At 34.9% G+C, this 11460-nt stretch overlaps 1 protein-coding gene and 1 pseudogene across 2 annotated transcripts; one reads left to right on the plus strand and one right to left on the minus strand.

The window, feature by feature from the left end:
* Positions 1–525: 525 nt before the first annotated feature.
* On the plus strand, positions 526–8893 carry LOC122016638 (annotated as a pseudogene).
* A 120-nt stretch (positions 8894–9013) lies between these two features.
* LOC122017756 (protein TIFY 3-like) lies at positions 9014–10924 on the minus strand. 2 transcript variants are annotated; one of them, XM_042575444.1, is made up of 5 exons: positions 10699–10924; positions 10471–10579; positions 10146–10329; positions 9905–9962; positions 9014–9386 (listed from the first exon to the last, which is right to left on the minus strand). In XM_042575444.1, the coding sequence occupies exons 1-5, from the start codon at positions 10752–10754 to the stop codon at positions 9320–9322; spliced, it is 474 nt and encodes a 157-aa protein (XP_042431378.1). In that variant the 5' UTR covers positions 10755–10924; the 3' UTR covers positions 9014–9319. The 2 variants fall into 2 exon arrangements, with proteins under 2 accessions (XP_042431378.1, XP_042431379.1); XM_042575445.1 differs by having other exon boundaries at positions 10146–10326; positions 10699–10923.
* Between the last annotated feature and the right edge of the window lie 536 nt (positions 10925–11460).

Below are 11460 nucleotides of genomic sequence, written 5' to 3' on the forward strand. Positions count from 1 at the left end.
ATATAATTAAGGATGTTTCCATAAATGAACAATCAAACTCAACATTCGTTGCAGGGCATGATGGTAAAGATAGTTATTTATCTACTGATATCAGTTATGTTGTAAGGCAATTTTCTACTGATGATTTACCATATTTAGATTATAATCATAATCATATTTATTATTATTTTTAAATTTATTATAATATATTACATTCTTGTGTTATGTATTTCAACATGATTTTCTTCTTTCATGCATGCCGAGTCAATTCTCTTCGTCTTCGTCACACACGAGATCCTCATTTCAATCTACTACCACTGACTTAACCGTTGGAAAGATGACTTCGCAAGATGCTGGCAATGAACACACCGCAGAGTCTACACCTTGTCACACCGGAGGAAGAGGGAGTGGAGCCCTGGACGTTAGAGTACTGAGTACGTGCTTTTGGTCATATTAAAAAGTATATTGGGCGATATTAAAATAATTATTTACATTTTTGTATTTTTATTTCCTGATTTATAGGCATTGTTGATGTCCGGTAAAATTGTTAAAATTGTGAGGTCCATCTTGCCAATTCGGATGGGCCGTTTCTGATTCGCATCCTGCCCTCTCTCTCTCTCTCTCTCTCTCTCTCTCTCTGCTTCACCAGTGGATCGCCGACCACCTCCGGATCGCCATCCGGCCGCGTGTCGCCGGAATTTTAGGGCAACTGATTTAGTCTGGGCGCCTTTCGCAGGTTCGTATTCCTCTCCCTTTCACTAATCCTATCTCGGACTATCGGTTGAGCAATCGATCATCCGATCTATCTAGTAATGAGGGATTCCTTTTTTTTTTTCGCGATCGCTCACTCTAAATGATATTTCCTTGAATTCATTGTGCAAATATTGTTTCCTCATCTGCTTTTTTGGCAGTAGATTCAGAAAAGTTCTCTGTCTGTTTGTTTTTTTGAAGTACTTGTTTGGTTGGAATACATGCCGCTTGATGCGGATCTTCTCTTTATATGTCTAAAAATTGACAGGATTTGACTGGGGAATTGTGTTAAGGGGAGCAGCATCGTCTGCTCATCAGGGTTCGTTTATCGAGATGGCGGAGAGGGCCTGCGTCAAGCGCCTTCTGAAAGAATATCGTGCAATTTGTAAGGTGCGTAGTAATTGTTTCCAACATGTGAGGGGCCAGATTCCATAAAATTACTGGAGAAAGTTTCCTTCGTTACATTGAAAATCAAGGATGGCCAATACTTTTGAACTGTGTTTTATTTTTTTAATGAGATATCGGCAGGAGTTTGTTCCTTGAAGTTTTCTTGTCTATGAATAGTCACGTTTGTTGCTTTCTAGTAATCTAAATAGGATCTATGCGTTTCTGCATATGCACACTGTGATCGCACTAACTTCTTGTTTCTCTTGACTACTCGCCAACATGGCTGTATCATGGCATTTCAAGTTATCATTATTCTTTTAAGCTTCCAATCCGAAATAGATAGCTTGATGGCGACGATGATTGTACTTATAAGATGTGTTAATATTCCTGCTACATAAACTTCTTTTTCATTTCTTCATCTTGTACATGCTTTGATAAAAGGGTTTTGAACTAATTTTATTCTTAGCGTTTCAATTGGGAATGTTTTCTTCTGATCACTCCTGTCAAATGCTATCATTTTGGAAAAATCACTTGTTTTTTATCCTTTTCAAAGATCCATTGTGCAGTATCTTACAATATGCATGTAGTTTCATTATCATGAGGTTAAGCATTGTCTAGTATGTTCAAACTTGTCAAACATTTTACAATTAAATTGCAGGAACCTCCGCCGCAGATTGCAGCTCGTCCTTCTCCTTCTGATATGCTGGATTGGTGTAAGTCAACCATGTCTTTTGTTCTTCCTTTCATTCAAACTCATTCTGTTCACTATCATATTTGTATCTCAATTTAAGTGAATGGCATTTCTTGCAAGGGTTCTCAATAACCTATCTTAGAACTGATCCCTGCTACAGTTTCATATGTTGTAGTAAGCAGCACCCATCTCGTGGTGTGGAGTTGTAGTGTGGTTTATATTTTACTATGTTCCCCACGGAGTTTTCAATTCATGTAATTTTAGAGTGTGGAACCCTCAACTGGGTTTGAATTTAAAAAAATTGTGCCCATATATACTAAGAATACATATGTTTCCAATTCATAAGTTTCTATTATTGTACTGGCACTGTTTCTCTGATAATATTTCTATAAGATACTGGTAATAAATTGTTAGTCATTATTTGTAGAATGGTCCATGAGCTCCTAAATTCTACCTATCCAGGTATATATTTTAAAACCATGCAGTGATAAATAACTTAATATTCTCTTGTTACTTGATTGGCTGACCCAGTTATAACCAGCACCTTGTTGATATTAGAATCATCTTCATTTATCCATCTCTAGTTATCTGGTATTTATATTGGAATTGATTATGTTTTTGGCATCTTTTTTCAGATTTTGTCATTGAAGGAAGTGATGGTACACCATATGCAGGTAATGATTTTAAATTCATTATTTATCCATTGTTAGAGTTTCACGAGTTGTTGGAATTCTTAGTTATATATATTAATGGTTAGTCCATATTAGCTATACGTTAGAGTAGTCTCCCTCTCTTTGAAAGGTTAGGTTTCCATCTGCAATCACTCTAGGGGAAGGTCCCAAATTGACATAACTGATCTACCTCCTAGAAGGTCCCAAGTTGACATAACTGATCTACCTTCCCTCATCTCTATCCATCTACATAAATTCATAATATTCTTCCTCCTTTTCTCCTCTTCTCTACATCTTACCACAAAGCTCTAACTTTCTCCATCCTTACCCTATCCTTTCTTTTCCACTTTGTCTCCATCATCTCAATTCTTGATGAGCTTCCTCTCTTAAAGAAACCTTTTCCTCTATCATCGCCATTGTCATCCTCCTATGTGTTGTGCAGATCTCTTGTGCCCTGTTTACTCTCCTCTCTCTGTGGATGTTGGCCAAGCGAAGCACCCCCTTTCCCTTCTCTTGTAGTATTCCCTTCCTTTACCACTGGTCAACTATCTTCCTCCTCTTATCCCCTATTTCACTCCTTTATCATTGTGACCCCTATTTTATAGCCTCTTAAAACATCATTGGCAAGGGTGGCAACTTGTGTTGTGGCAATCAGGTCATAAATAGGGTGTCTCACTCTGCTCAATACAAAATTGTATGAGATAGCATAAGAATGATTATATATTTTTTTTGAAAAAAATAATTTTATAAGGTATAGAATTGTCAATGCTCTAACTAATTAAGTTCTAAAGATTATTATGTTTTTTGAATGAATTTTCATGTATCGATTCATGTCAACCCATTTGTATGTTTGAATTGTATCGTGTTGGTCGTGTTTGGTTGAGCTATCAAGTCATGTCTAATACTGTAAGCTCCTAATTTGTTGATGGTATTGTGAATCTCTTCAATGTTGCTCCCTGCTTGAGCAAGCGTGAAGTTGTCTATCTGTATGTGTGGATCCCACATATGTTGATCGATGGCAATTTTATCAATTTCACATTCATTGTCTTGAGGAGCTTCAATGCCTACTCCGTTGTGTGCATCTTGCACATAGTTTAGGAATGTCTCAATAACCTCTAGCCTCCATGCCCATTGATGCCCTGCAGGATGACCTTATCTAAAGGTTTTTTTGCTGACCTTCTCGTCCTCTTCTCCAAGTTCAGGGTCTCTGAGGATCTCCTCTCTCTTGTTCTTTGTGCTCATGCAATAGGTTGTCTCTTTCACTTACAGGTTGTTCAGGAGGAGCAACCCCTGGACTGTCCAACAAGGTCTTAGCAAGTTCTAATTCAAGGAAAATGGAAAAAATAAAATAAAATGCTTTATTAAAAAAGAGATATAAGGGCATATTTTAAATAAAAAGGGTCTAGGTTAAAGAGAGCGAGGACAAATATAACAACAATAATAGCCAACAACCAAAGCTTTAAAGAATGTGGTTGAGGACAAGTATTGTAATTTTTTTCTTGTAAAATTGTAGGCAGCTAGAAAAAGTAAATTACCGAAAAGGTGTATTGCATACTTTGAAGTAACCAGTGTTTGAAATGCCGAGCCGTGCAGCCTAAAACTGAAATTTACTATTCTGGTGCGGAGGTGAAACTGGCACCGCACGCGAATAAATTTTGCGTGTATCATCCTTGCGTCAACATCACCGCGATTTTGCATGCGATTGACGTTCGCAGGATGCCTTTGCGCCACCGGGAGCGTCGTCGGACTCCTCCGCCAGTGCCGAAAGCGTTGCGGGGCGCTTTCGGTGACGCCTCAGAGGACCGGCGCAACATCGCAATGTTGGGTACGGTTACTAAAAGAAAAAAAATTAATTAATTTAAACAATTCCTAAATGAGGTGTGATATTTCAAATAGGTTTTCATAAACCCTAATTAAATTATCCCTATAAAATATATAAAAAATATATTTAAAATAAAAATAAAAATTTTATTAATTGATATTATGATTTTTTTTACTGTTTAAATTTTATTTAAAAATTCTAAAAAAATCTTTAAAAAATCATATTTATATTCTGATAATTTTTTTTATTATTTTATATTTTTTTACTGTTTAATTGATATTTTGATATATTTTTTACTATTTTAAATATATATTATTTAAACTAATAATTAATTAAATGAATAAACAATTAATTTATATACATGTATCAATTATAACTTGAGTTATTAATACATCAATTTTATGTAAAGAAAATTATATTTAATTATTTTTTTAACAATATTAAGTTCTTCAATAATCGAGAATTTATATAAAATCAATATACAACTTATTTTTAAATTATACACAATAAACATATTTATCTAATAATTATTATATATAGATAAAAAATACCGAAACCGTATCATTCCGGTCTGGGATCGAAATTTCAGCACGGGTCGAGATTTTAAACCTTGGAAGTAACTTCATCTTCCTTTCTACTGATTGTTCCCTGTATCTTCAGAATTCAAATTTCACTATCATTATTTCATTTCTCATTTTTCTTATGTGGATGATTTAAGATGAGTCTATATTGTTTGTTTCTTCCAACATCTCATTAGTTGTAAATACGAAAAGTGGATTACTCTCTTTCTCTCTAATTGATATTAGAACTTAGTATGCTTTCTTACATCCTTGTCTCTTGGAGCGTCATCAAACTTTGTCCTGATGTCCTAAGAGTAGCACTAGAATCCTAATCTGTTTTTTTTTCTCTGTCTCCACTCTGCAATTTTTCACAAGTTAATCCCATGGTATCTTTAATTCAAGGGAAAGTTAAGGAAGAAAATGTAATGAAGTTTCTCTGGGCTTTTAGAACTATTATCTTTGTCCCATAGGGTATTTAGTTACCAGGATTATGCTATATTTATATTCATGTTTTCTTGATATTTCCTTCTCATTTGCCTTTATATGGTTGGTGATGTTTAGTGTCTGCAATTGGAATGTGCTTTGTCGATTCATTCTTTTCACATTGGTCACCTTATCCTTAAAATTGACTATTACACAATTCATGATCTCATTTGGTTCTTGCAATAATTTAATATGTAGGTGGATATTATTATGGAAAGCTTAAATTCCCACCTGATTACCCATTCAAGCCTCCCAGTATCCGGTATCTAAGTTCTTTAGATGATTTTTCAATTTCATAGCTGCAGGTATACTCTAGATTATTTGCTAGGATGCAATTAACTGAGTATTTCTTTTTTGTCCAGCATGATAACTCCTAATGGTCGATTTAGCCCCAATGTTAGAATCTGCTTATCCATGAGTGATTGTAAGTTTCTAGCACAGTCCTATAATAAATTAGCTTTCTATTCTATTGCTGCTGAATTTCAAAAGAAATTTATCTATTTTGAGTTAAGAGTTGTGATTATTATGTTCCTTTCAGTTCATCCAGAGTCTTGGAATCCAATGTGGTCTGTATCGAGGTAAGATATGAAGCGCAATGGAAATGACAATTTATAGACCTTATGTTTTTCCATTTCTTGACTTTTATCCTGTATTGTTTGAGCCTTCACTTGCATACCAGGAAATAGGTATGATCAATACATGACTAACTTCGTTATTGTTATTCTATTTTAGTTATGCCCTCTTCATGTTGATGATTATAATTGCTTAGGGTAATTTATTGTTTCTCTAATAATAGATTTCTGATGTTTATTATTCCTGGTGCAGTATCTTAACAGGACTTCTATCCTTCATGGTAAGTTGAAATTATATTAATATTCTTTCAATGCTTCTAATATGGACATTTTAGTTACATTTAGATTTCTTATACATGCCAATTTTGTTTCTGTACATCTAGCAACATAATATGAAATTCAGTTCACAATCTAAAGATTTTAAGTGAGTTAAATTGAATACACCATATGCAGTTTCAGTAATAAAATAAGAATTTGGGGAATAATCAAGATGGATGGACATGAAATTCTTGTAACTATTGGATATATTTGATCTATTATTCAACACCAAGAAAATATTAATAAAGATATAATTATTAGGATGAAGAGTGAGTAATTGATATAAGAACTTCTATAGTCTTGTTCAATCATATATTCCGAGTCAGTAATTGATATAAGAGCTTGTATAATCTTGTTCAATCATATATCCCTTAGCTTAAAACTAAAAATTTATGAACTATTGTTGTACACTCAAAACAATTGACTTATCTTAGATGATAATCCTAAGATGAATGTGTGAACTTTTTAAGGAAAATTAAAAAAATACTAAGTCAGTAGATGGTAAAATGAGACAAAATAGGCTTAAGATGATATTGACATGTTGAAAGAAAATCCATATATTTGAACATAAATACTTGGGACTTGCATGACTAAATGATGTTGACAAAAACTTCTAGCATCATAATGCAGTAATTGACTGATTTCTTCAGTATTGTTTAGAGATATCTAAAGAACCATAACATAAGTGATTTAAAAGAATCTTTGACTGAACATTCATTTCCCTTCATCCTTAACGTGTACTTTTGATTATTTTGAATTAGATATTGTCTACAATAAACTTTTTTGAAACATGGCTTTGAACTATCTAGATGTGAAAATTGACTCGTTAATTTTTAAGATTTATCCATAAGTTAAAATGCTCAAATTCAAGCTAACAATAGTTCATTCATCTAAACTCTCTGTCAGACCACAACTTTAACGTGGGACTCAATTTATGTCTCATTGAAGTTGTCTGATTCATTTATAATAGTCAAAAGCTCATAGTACCACATTTTTACCAGAAAAACCAATAGCATGACATCTTTGGTGAGCATTCTGAAAATAACTAGTGATTAGTTAGTGTACCATTAAGTTGAAGTGATTAGCTATTTAAAGGATGCGGCCTGAGTCTTCAATCACAATATACACCACAAGGCCTTTGCAAAAAATATGAGATGCTCATTTATCTTAGAAAAGCATTTTAGACGAAACAATAATTAAGTTATGGGCATAATTTAAGCATTTTTTGCCTTTAGTATTTTCAATCAGTTCATAGGTTTTTGGTGCCATGGTTCACATTAGTCTTGAGAGGTCATCGAGGCAGAAAATAATTACTATAAATATGAAAGAAATCTTAAGCTACATATTCTTTCTTGCAATAAAGAGCTTAGATGGAAGATATTCAGACTGGTAGAGTTTCTTGCAATGATCTAAATAGAAAGACAATACTGGTGAATTATAATTATTATATGATAGTCAGATATAGATATGGAAATCCATGTGATGCACCTGATGTTTCCATGCCAAATATCTCATCTTAATTCATCTAACTTGATGTACATGCAGTTGGACAATCACCAGACTGCTGGAAGCGTTAGATCCTCTGATGATGAAAAACGGAAATTAGCCAAAGCTTCTCTATCATACAATTGTGAAAAGTAATTTTCTTTTTTAGTGTGTTACAAAGCATTTTTTTTATTGCTCCTTTAATCAGTCATCAAATACTATCTGTCTGAAACTTTTCGAGGTTTGGGCTCTAGAACTTAGGTCTTTCGACAATCCATCAGTGCTATGCCCCCATCACCACCACATCAGTCCATACTGCCAATCACAATCAGAAGCTAAGATATCCCAACTATTTATGGACGCCCATCTGTGTGGGTCTTTTAGCAATACTTGGTTTATGACCTTTTAATTGAATGAAGAACACAGTATTATTGCAATTTCTTTGAATAAATCTCTCAGAACCTTCCTCTTGCTCTTCTTTTATCTCTGTCAAATCATCTCACTCGATAAGGTTGTCATGTTCCAATTTGCCACTGCACGCCACTCCTAACACTACAATTGTAGGTAAACAGTGAAACTATACACATTTATGGCTCGAGTTTGATTAAGAGGCCTGATTACTGAAATCAGTTCAGGCTGCTGTTTGTTATTGCTAATTGCAGACAGTGTAGTCAAATCCATACTAAAATGTAGATCCGCTACATTAACGCCTCCTAGTGCCGGCCCAAGAAGCTCTTCCCAGAATACGTAGAGAAGTACTACCAGCAACAGAACCACAAACAATTGGTCGTCCAACAGCCAGAGAATAATTTGCATCCTCGTTCCGCCTCAGTTGAACAGACTTTACTGCAGGATGATTCGAGAGACAAGCTCATCTTGAACAATGACGCAGCCAGGGGGAGGCAGAGTAAGCCAGTGCCATTTTGGTTAGTGCTACTGTTATTATCTGTGTTTGGCATTATGATAGCTTTACCACTCCTTCAAATTTGAAGTTGTAAGGGAAATATGCCTTTCACTTTGGTATAGATTGGACAACCAAAGACACTAATTGCTAGATTGTGCATTATAGAATTTTCTGTATAATTCTAGTTGTTTGGCATTCTGGTACCACTATCAAGCTTGCAGCAATTGCTCAAGATGATGAAATGAATTCCTTCATTTAAGTAATTGTCAAATTAATTTTGTTATCGTATCGTGTAGGTAATTAAATGTAACCTTTGATTTTAAAAAATAATAATGTAAAGTGTAAGCGAGTTCATAATTTATTTGGTTAATCTTGTACTCAAGGTAATCACTCTAATACAAACAACAAATCTTGCATTAATCTGACAGGTTCCAATATCGATAGATGTAGAGTGTCAACAAAGCCCGTGCCCAAGATAGAATTAGGCATTGACACAAACACACAGTGATACAGAAATCTAAAACACTAGACAGTCCCAGAGAGACAGCAAGTTCAATCCACACAATACATTAAGCAATGGCAGACACCAAGTAAAGGTCACTTAGCACACAGTTCATATCTTAATTTTAAGGATCAGATTTCTAATTACTTAGATAATAATGACTTTATCATTGCTGACAGCAGCCATTAAGTGAGTTTAGGACTGCCCTCCGACTTCCATGTCCGACGACCTTGCCGAAGCATACGGGGTTTTCCTCGCCAACCTGTCGAGAAGTAGCAGCCAATAATCAGCCATTAGCAAGGCTACTCGTCAATTCTAACAACGACGGTATGTAGTTAAACAAGTAAAAAATAAAAATAAAACAAGTGTGAATGTTGATAGCTGTTACTTGATAGTGACTTTCCAAATGGAACTACTTTATTGCGTAAAAGTTGCATGTCTTGTGAATGCTTTATTCTACTTTGAAACTGCTAGCAGTGACAGCCATAAAATTAAAGAAAAGGTCACTGACTCATGGCATTACCTAGCCAGTGCATTTTGATTTTGTTGTTCTTCAATCAACCAAATGACAGCGTTAGTGCTGCAGTGTTATGTATGTTATCCTTACGTGCTTAAAACAGCTTGCCACCTTATTTTAGCTAAATAATTCTGCAAGCACCCTAGTTCACACTGTTTGATTTCCATTTTTTTTTTTTTTGATTTGCTCACGTAATTAAATCTTAAATCAACAAAATAAATCAGAGATTTACTTTGACGGTATGCAATAAAAGAAACTCTAACCTGTCCCGGCGCTTCTCCAGGAAACGCTGAAGTGACTGCCTCCTTGCAATGGGCAGTTCTGCAATCAAGCAAATATTGTAGAAATCATAAATAAATACTGATACGTGTTTTGTTTAATCCTATTTCAAAGAAATTAATTATTTTTTTCATTTAGTTATGTTAAAAAGAATTGTTCTAAAACAACAAAAATTGATTAAATTTTTTTTCCTGAAAATATTGATAAAAAATCGAAAAAAGATACCTGCTTGGAGCATGAAGAGAGAGGCCGGAGTAGCAGACTGTCCTACCGTCGCCGTCGAGCTTTGAAGTGACAGAGATCTGGCGAGCATCGGCCCGAGCGACTCAGTTGCGTTGTGCCCTACCATGGTCATCACCTTGCCGGCCTCAGCCGCAGCGGCCGCGATGAGCATTAGCATCTGCGCCTGCTTCAGTATTCACCCAAACAAATTGCAACTCCGATTCATCAATCCACAAAAGAAGATCTAAAGCGGGTAACACCAAGATCATCCCCCAAAAACAATCAACAAAAAATATCAGATATTCAGCAAGAAGGGGCAAATTTTAACCTTTTCCGGGGGGATCGCGTTGTAAACCCTAGTCTCGCCACCGTATAAAATGGTGAGCGCCGAATCCGACGCGCCGCACGCTCGATTCGTCATTGGCATCGAGAAACACCTAAAAAATCGTTCGATATCTTCGGATCGCAGGAAAGAAAAAAGAAGAAACAAAAGGGGGGAAATTTGCAAAGTAAAACAGAGAGGCGGAATCATCCGTAAACAGAGGAATTAGTGTACCTGCTGAGAGAGTTCAACCTCGATTCCTTCTTCTTCACGCCCTCAGATTTCTCCATTTCAGCTCGCTCTTCGCGGAGAAGCAGGTGGGAAGCGAACCCTAGCGGAGCTCTGCGGAGCAACAGGTGATTCCTAAATCGAAACGAGTACCTTTTCCCGCGGATTTATGGTTTTCTTCCTCGCTTTGCAGGTCAAGGAGGCGAAACGGAAGCATTTCAATAGAAAAAAGAACGAAGAAACTTTCTTTTTTAATACAAATAAAATTAAGAATTCCAAGTATTTTTCACGTGCTCTATTTTTTGTTTTTTTTTAAATTCAGATATCCCGTGATCTAGATGCGACTGATCCGACTAATGTAAAAATGAATCAACCGGATGATCCAATTTAAATTGATCCGAAAAAAATTAAGTTTAGATTTGATATTTGTTGATTCAGATCAGATTTAGGTCGGAGAATTTTTGTGTTAAAAATTTTCAGTCGGATTGATCGGATTTAGTGAATTTTTTCATGATTAAGTTAAATTTTATTTTATAAATTAAGATATTTTTTTATATATTAATATGGTATGATAATAATAAAGTATTAAGATAAAAGTAAAATATTTAAGAAAAATAGTTTAAAAAAATCATTTTGGGTAAGAATTTTGAATTACTTGGGTTGGGTTCATGTTAGTCGGATTTGGATTTAGAAGTTTTAGGTTGAATTCAAATTCTGATCGATTTCCAATTGATTTTTTTTAAAAAAAAAAATTAATCTTACCTAATC

The sequence above is a fragment of the Zingiber officinale genome, chromosome 8B, assembly GCF_018446385.1.
Source record: "Zingiber officinale cultivar Zhangliang chromosome 8B, Zo_v1.1, whole genome shotgun sequence".
Lineage (NCBI taxonomy): Eukaryota > Viridiplantae > Streptophyta > Magnoliopsida > Zingiberales > Zingiberaceae > Zingiber > Zingiber officinale.